At 39.8% G+C, this 19058-nt stretch overlaps 1 protein-coding gene across 2 annotated transcripts in view; it reads left to right on the forward strand.

The window, feature by feature from the left end:
- Nucleotides 1–19058, forward strand: part of Nell1 (neural EGFL like 1) — a 950996-nt gene that overhangs the window by 878198 nt on the left and 53740 nt on the right. Inside the window, exon 16 of one of the 2 annotated variants that reach the window (XM_055608364.1) lies at nt 13549–13689. The exons of the other annotated variant lie outside the window; for it this stretch is intronic. Within the exon in view, the coding sequence (XP_055464339.1) occupies nt 13549–13689 (141 nt within the window). The remainder of the gene's footprint in view (nt 1–13548; nt 13690–19058) is intronic. 2 annotated transcript variants of the gene reach the window in all.

A 19058-nucleotide genomic window follows, 5' to 3' on the forward strand; every position in this document is an offset into this window, starting at 1 on the left:
ATTCCATTCCATTCCATTCCATTCCATTCCATTCCATTCCATTCCATCCATCCATCATCCATCTACCATCCATCCACTGCAAAGAGTCACCAGACTAAAGGAGAAATGTTGGGGAAACTAGCAGTATTGTTTAAAGAACAAACAGACCAAAAGAAGGTCCCTGGATAAGGCTGGAAGGGTACAATCAGGAAGAGACTAACTGTTTTGCATAAAGGCATTTAGGAAGTGACTAACAAACGGCAGAAAGCCATATCACCCTTGCTATGGGTACTCTTATTCATAGCAGATTTTAGTTTAATGAATCATAAGATGTTGCTACTTAAGACTTACAAAAATAAAGATCTGAAACTTTTCTGAGTCTGCTTACCCCTTATTCTGGCTTTGTTTGAGAGTCAAGTAAGACTCGTTGTTGTTTAATAGCAATTTGGTTAGCAAAGCAACTAATGTTCAAAGTGGTTGCTTAAGCCATCAATTGTCCTTCAGGTGTTGAGTCATGAATGGCATTGATGCAGGTCACAGATCATCCATCTTGTCAGAAAGTAAGTTGCCAAAGAGCCTTAAGTGCAATATTACAGCACACATATAATTGAACTTAGAAACTGGAAAGCCATGATGTGGACAGTAATTCCTCAGGAGCTAAATGGGGTTGAGAGTTTGAGAACAATCATTATTACCCTTTTAGTGAGTGCCTGCTCAGTTTTGTGGAGTGGAGCTGGAAAATGGATGCTCAAAATAAATAAATAAATAAATAAATAAATAAATAAATAAACAAATAAATAAATAAATAAATAAATAGATAAATAAATAAATAAATGAACAAACAAATAAATAGATAGATAAATAGATAGATAAATAAATAAATAAATCTCTTGTTCAGAGTTAAACAGCCAGGAAGCAAATGGACCAACCTCAGTTTCAAGTGTGTCTGACCATGCAGCTGTTCTGGTTTGCCCTTTATTACAGTGACTTTCAGCACCAAACATGTACTCCCAGAGCTTTCTTACTTCTTTGTAGAATGAGTTTGCATGAGTTCTAATATGAAAAGTCGTCCATTTTAGTACAACAAAGGCTGTATTAAAACAGTTGTGAAAGGCTGGATGCAACAGGGAGTACTCCCACCCTGTGTAATGGATCAATTATCACACTAGTGTATTTTGTTTGTTTTGTTTGCTTAGAGACAGGGTCTTTCTATGTAGCCCTGATGTCCTGGAAATTGCTATTTAGGCCGGGATGGCCTCAAACTCATAGAGATCTGCTTGCCTCAGTCTCTCAAGTGCTGGAAATAAAGAAAACACCACTACCCCAAGCTTCCTAATCTTATAAATAGCACTTCATAGTTACATGTCTATAGAAATAAGCTGTTCCAGAGACAAAGGTTCTGCCATTTTCAACATGTGACTATTAATGTTTCCCTAGACAGCGGCCTCCAAAGAGCAGGTGAAAATAGCATTGAGGACACCATGAGGCATGTTTCCAGGCTATATTAGAATAACATCCCTTATATTAGTCAGGCAGATTTACTACTTGCAAATGAAGTACTCAAGACAAGTCACTGGGACCCAAAAAGTAGTTGGGAAATCTTGTTTCTGCAATCTATGTTCAGTGTAATGCAGGCATCCAGGAAACACTAGACAACTGCTGAGTTTTAGTTTGATATGCTGTAGCAATTTGAACTTGCAAACTTTACTTTTTTAGATTTATATAACATTGAGAGGATTCAAATTTTAGGGCCTATTCAATATTTTATAATGTAATTGCTCAAGATACAAACAAATACCTTTAAGATCCAGAGTTTTCTCTTTAAAAAAAAAAATATTCATTTCATATCCTGATTGTAGCCTCCTCCCTTATCTCCTCCTACTCCCACCATCCTTCGCTCCCCCCTCTTCCTCTAGTCCACTGAAAGGGGAGACCTCCCATGACATCTCATCCTAGCTTATCAAGTCTCATCAGAACTGCCTGGATCCTCTTCCTCTGTGTTCTGGCAAGGCCACACCACCAGGGGGAAGTTATTAAGGAGCAGGCAACCTAGATCATGGTAGAGACAGCTCCTGCTCCCCTTTTTGGGAACTCATGGAGATTGAGCTGCATAAGGGCTGCATCTGAGCAGGGAGTCTAGGTCCTTTCCAAGCATGGTCCTTGGTTGGTGCATCAGTCTCTGCAGACCTTTTGGGCCCAGATATTTTGGCTCTGTTGGTCTCCTTGTGGAGTTCCTATCCCCTCCAGGTCCTTCTATCCTCCCATTCTTCCACAAAATTCCCTGCTCTCTGCCCAAACTTTGGCTGTGAGTCTCTGATTCTGCTTCAATCCTCTGTTGGGTAGAGCCTTTCAGAGGACCTTTATTGTAGGCTTCCAGCCTGTTCCCTCTCTTCCACCATATCTAGTGTCTATCCTGTCTTCCACTCTGAATGAGAATTAAGCATCCTCCCTGGGGTTCTCCTTGTTATTTAGCTTCTTTAGGTCTGTACTTTTTACTATGTTTACCCTATATTACATGGCTGCTATCTGCTTATAAGTATATACTATGCATCTCTTTCTGGTTCTGGGTTACTTCACTCAGGATGATCTTTTCTAGTTCTATCCTGTGAATTTCATGATTTCCTTGTTTTTAATAGCTGAGTAGTATTCCATTATGTAAATGTGCCACGATTTCTGTATTCATTCTTTCATGAGGGACATCTAGGTTGTTTCCAGATTCTGGCTATTACGAATAAAGTTTTTATGAACGTAGTTGAGTAAAGGACTTTGTTGCGTGGTAGAGCATCTTTTGGGTAAATGCCCAGGGGTGATGTAGCTGGGTTTTGAGGTGGAGCTATTTCCAATCTTCTGATAAAGCTCCAGACTGACTTACAAAGTGGCTGTGCATGTTTTCACTTCCACCAGCAATGGAGGAATGTTTCCTTTTCTCCACATCCTCTCCAGCATGTGTTCTCACTTGAGTTTTGATCTTACCCATTCTGATGGGTGGGAGATAGAATCACAGAGTTGTCTTGATTTGCATTTCCCTGATCTTTCCATCTTCTAATATCTTTTTTTCCATATTTCTTTTAAAAAATTATTGATTACAATTTATTTACTTTGTATCCCGGGTGTAGCCCCTCTATCTTCCTCTGTGGCCTGGCAAGGCTGCACCTCCCAGGGGAAGCTGATCATGAGTTCATTTCAGAGACAGCCCCTGCCCCCCCTTACTAGGGAACCCATTTGGAATATGAGTAGGAGGTCTAGATATGCTCCAAGCATGGTCCTTGGTTGAAGTGTCAGTCTCTGCTGGGCCACCTGGGTTCCTGTCCCTTCCAGGTCTTTCTCTCTCCCGCTTCTTCCATAATGTTTCCTTCACTCTGCCCAAAGTTTGCTTATGAGACTCAGTATCTCCTTCCATACCGTTGCTGGGAAGAGTCTTTCAGAGGTACACCGTGGAAGGTTCCTGTCCTGTTCCTTGTGTTCTCTTACTTGCAATGTCTATCCTGTTTGCCCTTCTGAGTTAGGTTTCAGCCATTTCCATAAGGTCCTCTTTGTTGTTTAGCATCTTTAGGACTGTAAATTTTAGTATGTTTATCCTATATTATTTGGCTAATATCCACTTATAAGTGAAAATATACCATATGTGTCTGTCTGGGTTCCCTCACTCAGGATGGTCTTTTCTAGTTCCCACCATTTGCCTGCAAATTTTGTGATTTCCTTGTTTTTAACTGCTGAGTAGTATTCCATTGTGTAAATGTAGGACAATTTCTGCATCCATTCTTCAGTGGAGGGACATATAGGTTGTTTCTAGATTCTGGCTATTATGAATAATGCTGCTATGAACATAGTTGAGCAAATGCCCTTAATGTATGGTTTAGCAACTTTCAGAAATATGTCCAGGAATGGTATAATTGGATCTTGATGTATCATTATTCCTAATGTTCTGAGAAAGTAGCAGATTGATTTCCAAAGTGGTTGTACAAGTTTACATTCCCACCAGCAATGGAGGAGGGTTCTCCTTTCTCCACAACCTCTCTAGCATGTGTCATCCTTTGAGTTTTTAAATTTAGCCATTCTGATGGATGTGAGGTGGTCATTTTGATTTGCATTTCTCAGATGACTAAGGCCATTGAGCATTTCTTTAAGTATTTCTCTGCCAGTTGATATTCCTCTGTTAAGAATTCTCTGTTTAACTCTGTAACCCATGTTTTCATTGGATTACGTTGGTTTGTTGGTTTTTAGCTTCTTGAATTCTTTATATATTCTGAATATTAGCCCTGTGTTAGATGGAGGGTTGGTGAAAATCTTTTCCCAGTCTGTAGGCTGTTGTTTTCTTCTGATGACAGTGTCCTATGCTTTACAGAGGCTTTTCAATTTCATGAGGTCCCATTTATTGATTGTTGATCTTAGAGCCTGTGCTGTTAGTGCTCTGTTCAGGAAGTTGCCACCTGTGTCAATGAGGTCAATGTTCTTCACCACTTTTTTTTTTTCTAAAAGATGTATTGTATCTGGTTTTTTTGTTAAGGTCTTTGATACACTTGGACTTTACTTTTGTGCAGGATGATAAATATGGGCCTATTTGCAATTTTCTACATGTAGACAACCAGTTAGACCAGCATCATTTGTTGAAGATGTTATTTCTTCCATTGGAGGCTTTTGACTTCTTTGTAAAAAATTAAGTTTCCACAGGTGTGTGCGTTTATTTCTAAGTCTTTGATTAGATTCCATTGATCCACCAATCTGTTTCTATGCCAATACTATGCAGTTTTTCTTACTGTTGCTCTGTAGTACAGCTTGAGATCAGGGATGGAGATACCTCTAGAAGATCTTTTATTGTACAGGATTGTTTTAGCTGTTCTGGGTTTTTTGTCTTTCCATATGAAATTGAGAATTGTTTTTTCAAGGTCTGTAAAGAATTGTGTTGGTATTTTGATGGGAAATGCATTGAATCTGTAGATTGCTTTTGGTAGGATAGCCACTTTCACTGTGTTAATCCTATTGATCCAGGAGCATGGGTGATCTTTCCATCTTTTGATATCTTCTTCAATTTATTTCCTCAGAGACTTAAACTTTTTTAAATATAAGTCTTTCACTTGCTCTGTTAGAGTTACAACAAGATACTGTATGATTTTTGTGGCTGTTGTGAAGGGTGTTGTTTCCCTAATTTCTTTCTCAACCCATTTGACTTTTGTATACAGGAGGGCAACTGATTTCTTTTGTTGTTGTTGTTGTTGTTGTTTTTTTAGTTAGTTTTGTATCCAGACACTTTGCTAAAGGGTTTATCAGCTGTAACAGTTCCTTAGTAGAGTTTTTGTGGTCACTGGAATAATGACACTTTTACTTCTTCCTTTTCAATTTGTATTCCCTTGATCTCCTTTAGTTGTCTTGTTGCTCTAGCTATGACTTCAGATACTATATTGAAGAGATATGCTGAGAGTGGGCAGCCTTTTCTTGTCACTGATTTCAGTCGAATTGATTTAAGTGTCTCTCCATTTAGTTTGATGTTGGCTATAGTCTTGCTGTATATTGTCTTTACTGTGTTTACGTATGTGCCTTGTAACCCTGATCTCTCCAAGACTTTAAACATGAATGGGGGTTGGATTTTGTCAAATGCTTTTTTGGCATCTAAGGAGATTATCATGTGGTTTTTTTCTTCTTCAGTTTGTTTATATGGTGGATTACGTTGGTGGATTTCTGTATATTGGACCACTCCTGACTGCCTGGGTTGAAGCCTACTTGGTCATGTTGGATGGTATCTTTGAAGTGTTCTTGGATTTAGTTTGCGAGTATTTTATTGAGTATTTTTGCAGTGATGTTCATAAGGATTATTTGTCTGATATTCTCTTACTTTTTGGGTGTTTGTGACGTATCATGGTGACTGTTGCCTCATAGAAGGAGTTTGGTAGTTTCCTTCTGTTTCTATTTTTGCAGAATAGTTTGAAGATTATTGAAGTTAGCTCTTCTTTGAAGGTCTGTTAGAATTCTATAAAATCACCTGGTTCTGTTTTCAGTTAGCCCACAAGATCACACACATGAGGAGAGTTGCAGCAATTTACTGAGAACCACCCACTAGTAGTCAGTCAGAGACCATACCCACCAATCTGGGTTGTTCTTGGACTGTGCTTTTATGCTGGCTGGCCTTTACCATCTGGCTGTCTCAGGAGTTGGCTGTTAGTTTCTGGTGCCTACTGGAGGCCTGGTGGGTAGGGGTGAGGTAAAGGAAATGCCCTGGGCAGAAAGCTGGTTGTTCCAGAAGGAGCCCTCAGATTGTTAGGTATGGTCTCTGACTGACTACAAGTGGGTGGTTCTCAGGAAATTGGTGCAGCTCTCCTCAAGTGTATGATCCTGTGGGCTAACAGGACTTCTTGGTAGCCCAGGCCCTCTCCTCTCACCAGGGGAAGTCCCAGAGTCTTGCTCTGAAGTCAATGAGCTGCAGTTGCTCAGATACTGTGTTTGCTGGGCATAGCCCTCTTGAGGAACCAGGGAGCCCAGAGGTTTGGTTGGTCTTCTTAGGGACACAAGTTGAGCTTTGGAGCAGCTTCTGGGGATGTTCCCATGGTTCCTAGGCATCTGTAGGTCTGAGGTTGGATCTCCATGCTCCAGTACCCAAAAGGTGCTCACTGGCTGGTGAGCATAGCCACAGGTGTGTGGCTAGGGCCTGGAGACCCCGGGCCGGCAGGAACCCAGAAAGTATTTTCAGGGATAAACTGGGTGCCCTGAGGTCAGACTTCATTGTTTACTTCCTGGTGGGGTTTCCTCATGACTGGAATACCCAGGCTCTGGTGTTTTGGGGCCCACAGTTCAGTCTCTTGGTAGATGTGCAGGCTTTGCTGCCCTGCTGATCAGACACAGTGTGTAACTGGCATCGCCATCTTGGATCTCTCGCCCAGATTCAGACTTCTTATCTTTCTATTCCCAAATAGTTTTCCTGACTCCAAGTTGATATTTCTATCCTTTTTTTTTCTTGAGCTTATAATATAATTACCATTCTCCATTTTATTTCTTTTCTTTAACACTTCTTTTCTGTCTGTCAAATTCGTGTTCTTCCTAGGTTGTTACATATAAGTATGTGTGCATATTAATAAATATATAACAATAACCTACTTGATCCATATAATGTTATTGGACTATATCTTTTTGTGGCTGAACGCTTGGTATTAGATAATGAACTGGTGTGCTTTGCCCTGAGTAGTCCTTTCTTCCTGCTCTAAATATCCCTTTGTTGCCTGCAGTTCTTGGTCTAGGTGCTTTTTTTTTTTTTATTTGAAGAGTCAACTTATTCTGTCTATTACATTTTAGTATTGATATTGTCCCAACAGTTTAATGATAGTATTGAACAAAAACAAGTATTTTAAGAGTTTCTTGTTCAGCAGCCTTATGTTTTTCTGCTTTATTGTTTTTATCCTACAAATCAGAAGACAAGATTTTGTAAAATCTAAGTAATGAATTAGTATGTTAGCACACAGGAATTTTAAGCCATGTATCTCTAAAGCATATAGTCTTAGGGATAGCTGTGTTTTTAATATTGAAGTTTTCCCTATGAGTGTTTTTAATATGAAGCTTTATTCCTACAAGCCAGGAATTCTGTCTTCCCAAGAAGAGTTAGTATTATGCTTAGCATTTACTAGGCATCCAATGACCTTATGTCGAATGAAAACAAAGTATTTCAACCACTCAGTCATATGATATGAGCTTTTAGGGTAGCTATGATGCACCAGCACAGTAGCTCTCAACCCTCCTAACGCTTTGACCCTTTAATATAGCTCCTCATGTTGTAGTGACCCCCAAGCACAAAATTATTTTTACTGCTACTTCATAACTGTAATTTTGCTACCTTTATGAACTGTACTGTAAATATCTGGCATGCTATAGATGCAATCCCCAAAGTGGTTGCAACTCACAGGTTGAGAGCTGCAGTTCGGCAAATTGAGCCACAATTATACTACAAGCTTCAAACAATTAGTATGAAATACAAACTTTTCTTTTTGATAAAAAAAATTTAAGGATCAAAAATATATTTGATGTTATGTACAGTGCTGGTGCATCATGCACAAGGACCTGGGTTTAATCTCCAGTAGAAGGAGGAGTAGAAGATAGAAGAGGGAATAAGAAGGAAGGAAAAGAAAGGGTCCAAGAAAACATTATTGACTGCGTATATTCTCACTTAAGAATTTCAATAGAGAGACCTGAAGGAAGAGAACAGCCAAATCAAAAGAGCGGGAGCCGGGGTGGCTGTACCCCTCTGCGCGTCTTCTCTATTTGGACCTGTCGTGGCTGCACTGTGCACTGCAGTTACTGCAGAGAAGGGATAAGCAGTATTATGAGCTTGCCACACATGTGTGCTCCCCACCTGCAGAGGGTGCAATAGCATGGGTTAGCAATTATTCATAAAAGGCTTTCAATAGGGTTCCCTATCGTATATCCCTAGCAATATTCGATACATTGCTTAGGACATGAAAAAATCCTTGGCTAATCATCCGCTTTTTAGTGTCAATAAAAGCCCTAATTCAGAATGATGGTATTTATAGCTCATTGATGGTATTTATAGCGCTTTTGGTTTCCTATTTTGTTCCCTTTAATTACCTAAAGGTTAGAAAAGGAACAAACTATTAATCAAAGACTATGTATAAACTGTCAGAGTTAAATAATTTATGAGCCTTAAAGTAACCCCACTTTATTCAGATTTATGAATTGGCCTCCTGTCTGGTAATTTACAAACAGAAGCAATCATGTAGTACTCCCCATCTATACTGTGGCACCTGCTCATTCTGTTTATTCATGGTACTAATGTTATATGTTTCATTCATTTGCTCCTACATACTCTCATTAAATACTTTCCCAGTGTTTATCATTCACTTGCTAAGAAAGAATGTGAGCCTAAATGAGATTCTCCCCAACCCCATTCTTGGGATATTGGTATTTGAGTGACTGGTACAAAGGGAAATGTATGCTAGAGAAAGATGGCCTGCTCTTTAATTACCTCCCCCTAAGGGGGAAGCAGCATTACCAGGCCACAGAAGAAGACACTGCAGCCACTCCTGATGAGACCTAAATGACTAGGATCAGAAGGAAGGAAAAGAAGACCTCCCCTATCAGTGGAGTTGGGGAGGGGCATGCGTGCGGGAGAGGGGGAGGAAGGGAGGAAACCACAGGGGGGTACAAAGTAAATAAAGTATAATTAATAAAGAATTAAAAAATAAAAATAAATTAAATAAGATAAATAATAAATTGTTGCTAATTGAAAAATTACTCAGAGGATTGCGTAAGTGCACTGTCTTTGCATAAACCATCCTTTCTGAGCTCCCTGATATGATGATGACAATGTGACTGATGCAGATTTTTCACCATGGTTCAGGAAAGCAACATTGACAATAGTGTTAGTTTGTGTAGCTTCCATGGATATAAATACTATGAGTTCCAGTCTGGAATATCTCCCAGCATCTGTTGCTGTTGTTTTTTTAACCCCTTTCTCACCTTTTCATATCTATGCTGGATTAAACTGAGATTTAGAAAAATCCTGGGTCTTGCTAGTGGAAGGAAAAAAAAGCACACTTTTGTCCGTTTTCTTTTGGATGACTGACAGGCTGACAGCTAGCTATGCTCACCATAATTTTCCAGAATTCCTCCAGCAAGAAAGCTGGATTCCACAGTACACTCGTGGAGACCGCACTCCCCACAGCATCTGTCTTGCTTGTTTGCCAGCAGCAAGTGCTGACTGGAAAATAAAAATAAAGTCTCCACAGACAAAGGCAGCCCTGGCTCAGCTTGGGGAGAATAATCATTTATAATTTGTGAAGACCCAGTGTGGCTGACAAAACCCTCTGAATGTTTTCTGTCTTTGGACCTGTGGATTTCTAACTTTAACTAATTTTTCTCTGAGACTGTATAGATGCAGTTTTATCACCTTGTTCCTCTGCATGGGCTCTAGTTATTCTTTGCATACTCCCAGAATCTGCTGTGGGAAGTGAGCTCCAAGACAAGGGAGCTGTCATTGTTTTCTTGTTTCCAGAGGAAACCAGAGGTCCTCCAGCATCCTGGGGGGATGTTTCTGAATCTTTTCTTAGCATCCTCATTGCCTGTGAAAGTCCATGTTTGTCCTGGCCTGCATTCTGTTGCTGTGATAAAACACTCTAACCAAAAGCTGCTTGTGGAGGAACATGGCTTATGTTGTTTACACTTCCAGGTAACAGTCTGCCATTGAGGAAAGTCAGGTGGAATTTGAAGCAAAAATCATGGAAGGAAACTACTTGATGGCACATTCATTGGTTCATTCTCAGGCATGTTTTAGGTGGCTTTCTTACATAGCCCAGGACCACCTGCCTATGAATGGTGCTGCCTATATTAATTGGTAATCAAGACAGTCCCCTATAGACATACCCACTGTCCAATATTATTGGGCAATCTCTGAATTGAGACCTTTTTCTCAGGGACTGATCTCTAGATGGGATCAAGTTGCCTACTAGCTCACTTGGGTTCACTGATAGTTTGATTACTGTAAGGCTATAAAATACCTTATTAGTCACATCATTTTATTTTAGAAATCAAAACAAGTATTTACACATCATTTATCCTGCTTCTAGAATTTTCCCATTGAATTTAAACTGGAAGTGAATCATTATCGTTATCATCATCGTCCTCATCATCATCATTATCATCATCATCATTAAAACAGGTCATGTTGCCCTGGCTGATATAAAACTCACTGTGGAGACCGAACTGACCTCAATAGACAGAGATTGGCCTGAATTTTCCTCCTAAGTGCTGGGATTAAAGGCATGGGTACCATGCCCAGCTTCGTGGAGTTATTTTTTTTAATTCTTTATTAATTACACTTTATTCACTTTGTATCACCCCTGTATTTCCTACCCTCTATCATCCCAATCCCTCCCTTCCTCCACCCTCTGAATGCATGCCCCTCCCCAGTCCACATACAGGGGAGGTCTTTCTTTCCTTCCTTCTGATCCTAGTCAATTAGGTCTCATCAGGAGTTGGTGCATTGTCTTCTTCTATGGCCTGGTAATTCTGCTTCCCCCTTAGGGGGAGGTAATTAAAGAGCAGGCCAATCAGTTCATGTCAGAGACAGTCCCTGTTCCTATTACAATGGAATCCACTTGGACACTGCACTTCCATGGGCTACATCTGTGCAGAGGTCTTCGGTTATGTCCGTGCATAGTCCTTTGGTTCTGTTGCTCTCCTTGTGGAGTTCCTGTCCTCTCCAGATCTTACTGTTTCCCACTTCTTTCCTAAAATTCCCTGTACTCTGCCCAAAGGTTGCCCATAAGTCTTAACATCTACATTGATAGTCTGTAGGGCAGAGCCTTTCAGAGGTCCTCTGTGTCAGGCTCCTGACTTGTTCCCTCTTTTCTCCTTCTTCTGATGTCCATCCTCTTTGCCTTTCTGGATAGGAATTGAGAGTTTTTAGCAAGAGTCCTCCCTCTTGATTAGTTTCTTTAGGTGTACAGATTTTAGTAGGTTCATCCTATATTATATGTCTATATGAGTGAGTATATACCGTGTGCATCTTTCTGCCTCTGGGATAGTTCACGCAGGATGATCTTTACCAGATCCCACTATTTACCTGCAAATTTCATAATTTCCTTGTTTTTTATTGCTGAATAATATTCTACTGTGTAGATATACCACAATTTGTATATCCATTCCTCCACTAAGGGGCATCTGGGCTATTTCCAGCTTCTGGCTATTACAAATAAGGCTGCTACAAACATGGTTGAGCAAATGTCCTTATTTTGTACTGGAGACACTTTTGGATATATGCCTAGGATTGGTATAGCTGTATCTTGAGGAAGCGCTATTCCTAGTTGTCTGAGAAAGGGCCAGATTGCTTTCCAGAGTGGTTGTGTAAGTTTACATTCCCACCAGCAGTGGAGAAGGGTTCCCCTTTCTTCACAACCTCTCCAGCATGTGTTGTCACTTGAGTTTTTGATCTTAGCCATTCTGATGCGTGTAAGGTGAAATCTTAGGGTTGTTTTGATTTGCATTTCCCTGATGGCTAATGAGGTTGAGCATTTCTTTAAGTGTTTCTCTGCCATTCGATATTCCTTTATTGAGAATTCTCTGTTTAGCTCTGTACTCCAATTTTTAATTGGATTACTTGATTCTTTGCTGTTTAACTTCTTTAGTTCTTTATATATACTGGATATTAGCCCTCTGTCAGATATAGGGTTGGTGAAGATTCTTTCCCAATCTGTAGGCTGTCATTTTGTTCTGACGACAGTGCCTTTGCTTCACAGAAACTTTTCAGTTTCATGAGGTCCCATTTATTGATTGTTTCTCTTAGAGCCTGTGATGTTGGTGTTCTGTTCAGGAAGTTGTCTTCTGTGCCAATGAGTTCAAGCCTCTTCCCCACTTTTTCTTCTAAGCAGTTTAGTGTGTCTTGTTTTATGTTGAGGTCTTTGATCCACTTGGACTTTAGTTTTGTGCAGGGTGATAAGTACGGATCTATTTGCATTTTTCTACATGTAGACATCTAGTTAGACCAGCACCAGTTGTTGAAGATGCTGTCTTTTTTTTCCATTGAATGGGTTTGGCATCTTTGTAAAAAATCAGGTTGTCCATAAGTGTGTGGATTTATGTCAGGGTCTTCTATTCGATTCCATTGATTCACCAGTTTATTTCTATGCCAGTACCATGCAGTTTTTAGTGTTGTTGCTCTATAGTACAGCTTGAAATCAGGGATGGAGATACCTCCTGAAGATCTTTTACTGCAGAGAATTTTTTTTTAGCAATTCTGGGTTTCTTGTTGTTCCATATGATGATGAGAATTTTTCTTTCAAGGTCTGTAAAGAATTGTGTTAGTAATTTGATGGGAATTGCATTGAATCTGTAGATTGATTTTGGTAAGATGGCTATTTTTAATATATTAATCCTGCCAAGCGTGAGCATGGGAGATCTTTCCATCTTCTGATATCTTCTTCTAATTCTTTCTTCAGAGACTGGAAATTATTTTTATACAAGTCTTTGAAAGTTTCCCAGAGTCTCAATATATCATCTATCCCTCTGGACTCTACAGGAGCAGAACCCTGCTTTGGTACCCTGTCCACCTCTCAGTATATAAAGACAACCATCTGGTTTTTTAAATTAATTAATTTTCAAGTTTTCTCATTCTACAATTTGTGTGTGTGCATGTGCATGTGTGTGTGTATGTAAAATTATACATGTAGTTATGTGTAAATATCTAAGGGATTGTAAAAGGTCAGTTAGACCATTCTTAATATGGGATTTTCTGAACTCATCTGTTCTTACGTGTCTTCAAACAACATGCAACATTATCTGGCATTACTAATTTAGGAACACTGAGTCTGAGAACAGCCATGCTTATCCAATAGCTGTTTTGTCCATTTAAATTTTGATTATTTTATGTGAGATATTACCAGCGAGTGAATCTTTCAACATTTCTGGATTCTGGGGTATTACATTGGATTTTCTAAGATCTTTACTTTAGATGTTGCATCAATTATAATTGAGATGTTAACATATGTAGACATAGGCATGTTTGACTTATTTACTGAAAGGTCAGTATAAAAAGTCGCTAATGTCCTGGTGGGCTTGTGTTTTTCTCTGAGGCAGATATTGATGAGTGTGCAGAGGGATTCGTTGAATGCCACAACCACTCCCGCTGCGTTAACCTGCCAGGGTGGTACCACTGTGAGTGCAGAAGCGGTTTCCATGACGATGGGACCTATTCACTGTCCGGGGAGTCCTGCATTGGTAAGCAGCTCTCAGCCAACCCCTGTACCTGGATCTTTGCAAGGGGTTGATTCGCTTTGCAACTCCATGTGACCACTCACTGGTTAAGTTCCTCTGTTTTCAAATTTTCTTCCCCTCCAATTTAGAAATTAGGCCAGGAACTGTAGAGGATGGCATGTTGGGAATTTTGTACCAAAGTAGAACAGTCAGAGGAACAGTCTGGCTCTGGTGTGCTGAGAGCGTTTAGATCTTTCTCCTAGTTCTTTCTCCGTAAAAGCATGGTGACGGGCTAAAGTTTTTGGCACTTAGAGAAGCAGATGACAAGTGGAAATAGTGCTAGGTTTAGAATTAAAAAGTAGAGCTTAAATGCAGACACCTAGAAGTCACTTTGCACTCTGCACAGGGCCCTTTCAGTGGTGTGGACTTTTCTCACAAGGTTGGAAGTATTCATACACAGCACTCAAAGTTTAATTGTTAATCTGAGTTATTTTTCTTTTTGTCACTTTTCAAGAAACATGATGATGTGATTCTAGCAATCACTAAATATTTCTTAGGTAACTGATAACAACTTGGTTGACACTGAAGTTTTCCTGGACAAGAAAATGTGTAGATTGGGGTATTCTGCTTTCCTGTTCAATTGTATTTTAATGCCGCCATCTCTATGGGCAACTTTCTAACCTTCTCAATGTTGCCAAGCTGTTAGTTGTCATTATCCCTACTGACTTCCTTGCTTTATATCCTCTGTGTGCTAGCCTTTCCAGGCCTTAAACATGTGAGTGGCTCCTGGTTCCCAGTATGTATCTCTACTGTCTGCTAATGCACTTGACAAAGCTGCATGAAGTCAGATGTCATATGAAATGTTCTTCTTTGCTCAAAGCCAGTTTGACTACTATTAAATACTCTGTATTTTAACTTCCTCAAGCACTCTATTATATTATATATTTGTATCTTAGGTACTCTTTAGCACATGCACAAACATATTTCTAATAGTCTCTTGTCTCAAACATGTATGTTCTTAGGAGGCAGAGACCTTGTCTATCTTTCAATACTGTACTCAAAGCATCTAGAAAAATCAGTATTCAATACAGCTGTGTCAAATGATTGAAAGAACAGAGATTTAAAATATGAGGTCATCTCTGTTTTTTACTTGACTTGACATAGCAAGGTCTATAGACAGTTCTGCAGGGCAAAGGAGGTTAGATTCTATAAAACCACCTGAGACATTTCAGAAAAGAAAGCCAATGAGAGCCCCTGTTGTACCCACCCTGCATTACACCTTCTGGGGATGTAACTGTGAGCAAGTGGAGATGTCTATTCTTGAGGGATTTATGAACTGAAAACTTTGAGTCACAATAACAGAGCTTCGTGGCAGTGAAAATTATCATGCCCGAATAAGCCCTAAATAGCACAAAACACTAATGCTTACATTTAAGAGAGTATGCAGTTCCTAAAACAGCCTTTAAAATAAAGAGGTGGCTTTGCAAAATGGACTCAGATATGCTTTCCCTCCCAGATAATGATAGGAATACAAGCATTAGAATCTAAAAATGTGCCCATTTAGGCCATTAGAAGAATAGTCTCATCATTCTGTGCTGTTTTTCTTTGTGAGACGGTGATAATAACACCTGCTATATTCACTTCATCAGAAACTCTACAATGTTCACACAATAAAGAATAGCAGGATTTATTTTTATCTATTAAAATATTCAATACTTGCCTCTTTTCCCAAAGCAGATTACATGATCCAAGAAATCAGTGATACCAGCCATTGTAGAGGCAGAGTCACCATACACAAGAGACTCATTGGTAGCAGTTGATCTTTTGTTCATTTGTACAATGTTGCCGTGACACTAGGACACAGAAACACCCTGTGTTTAGTTAGAAGGTGGCAGTCGTCTGCTGTGGCACTTTGTTTAGATGAAGTAGTAAGGGTCAGTTATTCTCAATGCGGTGTGGAAGTTGTAAGCAGCTGCTTGTGTGTATGTGTGTGGTGTGGAGCTGTCGATAGGTGTATGTGCATGTGTGGAGATGTGGATATATGCATGTATGCATGCAGATGTGTACCTTTGTACATGCAGGTGTGCAGAGGACAGACATCAATGTCTGGGTGTTTTCTGTGACTGCTTTTATCTTAGTGTTAGGATTTTTCACCGAACCCAGAGCAATGCAACTATCTGGTTGGCCAACGAGCATCAGGGATCCTTCCATCTCTGTCTCCTCCAGCTTTGGGGTTATGGAAATATATCACTATGCCAGAATTTTACATGTGCACTAGGGATCTGAACTCAGTTCCTCATGCTTTCAAGCCAAATACTGTATTGCTGAACCACTGCCTTTTCTATCCATGCTTAGTGGATAGTGATCTGTGTCATCAAGAATTGAGGTGAAACACTGTATGCTTGACGATGGCTTCCAGAAAGGATAAACAGTACTTTAGATATTTTGAAAGATTCACTTCATTCCCTTCTCCCTCATGTCAGGCTGTCACCATGCCAAATCCTGCATATGGACTTTTCTTTTCTTTTGGTGTTTTTCATGCTTTACATGGATACTCCAGTTCTTCCTCAGTGAACTTTCTTTCTTTCTTTCTTTCTTTCTTTTTCTTTCTTTCTTTCTTTCTTTCTTTCTTTCTTTCTTTCTTTCTTTCTTGTTGTCCTGCACCGCAGTTTCTACTGGCCAAAGTCACAATCAAATCTCTCCCCCACCCTCCAAACCTAGAATTGCCAAACTAGTCCACAGGAGATCTCAGGTCCCTTTTACAAATATTCATGATTTAGCAATATAATCCAGAAAATCACTGTCAGTTGGTTTTACAAGGGATCTGAATCACAGTGCTCTTTAAAAATATCTCCAATTGACTAGAAAAAAAATGCTCAGTTATCATGTAAAGCCATTGTTGTAGATTTTCTCCTTTAATGAGAATGGTTTATGTGGACCCATAGTTATTTATTTATATCAGAGTTTACCAGCTAAGTCTTTGTTATTAATCAGGTTTTCATCTCCACAGTATTTTGTAGTTCTCTATATCTATATTAAGTTAAAGCATGTTGAAAAGCCTAATAGTAATTAAGTAGAAATTTTCAGAATGCATAAAAATTTATTTAATTGAGAGGCACTGGAGAAAGCACAGTTATTCTGCCAACACTAGGCAGCTGTTAGCCTCCTGTTACTATTTTCTCCCCAGCTCACTGTAGAGTGCAGCTCCACTATGTTCTGCTTCCTGGTCACAGCAGACAGTGCAATCACGTGGGCAGCTGTGCACCTGCTGTCACCATATAATGGACAACAAGTTGATCTTCATCATTTGCACTCATTAAAATGGTGCTTTAAATGACTGGGTGTTGTTTGTTCACTGTTAACTTTTAAAACTATACAAAGTAACAATAAATAACAAAACAACAAGGGAAGGTTGTGATGGAATTTCTTAATAAAAATCTTTGTTAACACATCTTAGTTATTCATTGGTGTTAATGCATTTCCTTGCAAGTTAGAAGTTATAATTATTTTCAGGTCAACCAGAGACCAAGTGAGTAATTGTAGATATGGGATGGACCAGTGTCACCAGGACCCAGATAGAGAAGCTGAGAACATGTTCCTCACTTATTCATGGCTATCTACGTACCCTCAAAAAAATCTCACAGTGGAGTTGGCTACCCTTGATGACCTAGATGAGAATGAGCCCTGGCAGAAGCTCTGAGAGCTTGCTATTCTTTTGCAAGTCCAGCCATATATGTATAAAGCTGGACCCCCTGAGCATGGCGAGCAGACAGGATGTGTTATAGAGACTTCTAGGAAGACAAATGCTCATCCTCACTTCAGTGATAAACACTTCACACATGGCACTGGTATAGAGCCTGCCATACCCAAGGCTCAACAGTCACCTGGACAAATGGGCTGAAAGTGCATGCCTGTATGTTGTTGAACTTTGGAACTAAACCCAGGTATCTGATAGCAGGCTAATAGGATTTCAAATTACCTATCAGGTCTATACTGTCAATCATTCTGTGTCACTCAGTTTTGTGTTGCTGTGATGAGGTATCTGAGAACAGATAATCTGAAAAGACGAAGGTTCTAGAGGCTTTAGTCCATTGTTGGCCAACTCCATTGCCTTTAGGTCCACAGCAAGGCAGAGCATCATAGTGTAGGTCATGTGATGGAGAAAACTGCTCAACTCACAGAGTCCAGGAGCAAATAAAAAAGAGAGGGACAGCAAGGCTGCTCCTCCTTCTGGGGGGTGGCGGGGGGAAGTCAAAGAGACATGGCAGCCAGTCCTGAAAAAAACCTGATAAGCTAGGGTCAGATGGAAGGGGAGGAGACCTCCCCTCTCTGTGGACTTGGAGAGGAGCAGGGAAGAGATGAGGGGAAGAGTGGGATTGGGAGGGAATGAGGGCGCTGGCTACAGCTGGGACACAAGGTTAATGAACTGTAACTAATATTTAAAAAGTGAAATAAAAAGAGGGATAATAAATGGCTGGCACAATGCAAATTCTTCAAGGGCGGCTGTCAATGGTCCTTCAGTCGGGCCTCCTGTACTGGCTCATTGTGCGCAGAATCTAGAAATGGAATAATACACTAATGAGGTCAGAACCTGATAATCCAATCACCACTTAAAGGCCACATCACTAAACACTGTCGCGTTGTGGTCCAACCTTCAGCACATGAGCCTTTGGGGATCTTTCAACACGAAAACTATGCCACCATTCCTGACCCTAATACAGATTTGTTGTCAATTTCAGTGTTGAAAGTGTTGAAGCTGCAGTAACTAGCAATGGTCTGAAGTTATACAGAAGATATGGGGAGCCTGGGACTCAGCTTCTACCAGATGGCAATTATATAAATAAAAATAGAAGAGAAAATTAGGATGTTGGTGCTCACGTGCACACACACACAAACATTTGCATGTATGCTGTATGTATATGCATGCATATATACAAAACAATCATATATGGCTACATAACATTAGGCAGAATTAAGGTGGTAGAATGAATGTTGCAGAGGATTTATTCCTTAGGAATATTAAAACTTGGAAGTTAAAAAAATCATTCATGAAGCAAACAGTAGCTTTCTTATATAAACTATATAGTTCACTGTAAAATGATGTGATTAATGTTGTAACATATGGAGGCAATTAGGGGAGAAAGAAACCTGTGCAGACCGGAGAACAGTCATGCCAGGCAGCGCGTGAACAATTGGGCTCATAAGCAAAAATATAAAAATCTACTAATAATGTCTAAAATCCACACACATCCTAATGTTGTAAGAGCTTCCCATATTCTAACTCATTTATGCTCAGAGTAACTGTGTTAGAAAGTGATTTGCATAATGACCATTTAAATAACAAAGAAACAGAGTCTTCCCTATGAATTATGAATGTCCCCAAATTAGTTGGC

Source organism: Psammomys obesus, unplaced genomic scaffold (genome assembly GCF_907164565.1).
Source record: "Psammomys obesus unplaced genomic scaffold, mPsaObe1.curated_primary_1811, whole genome shotgun sequence".
In the NCBI taxonomy this organism is placed as follows: Eukaryota; Metazoa; Chordata; class Mammalia; order Rodentia; family Muridae; genus Psammomys; species Psammomys obesus.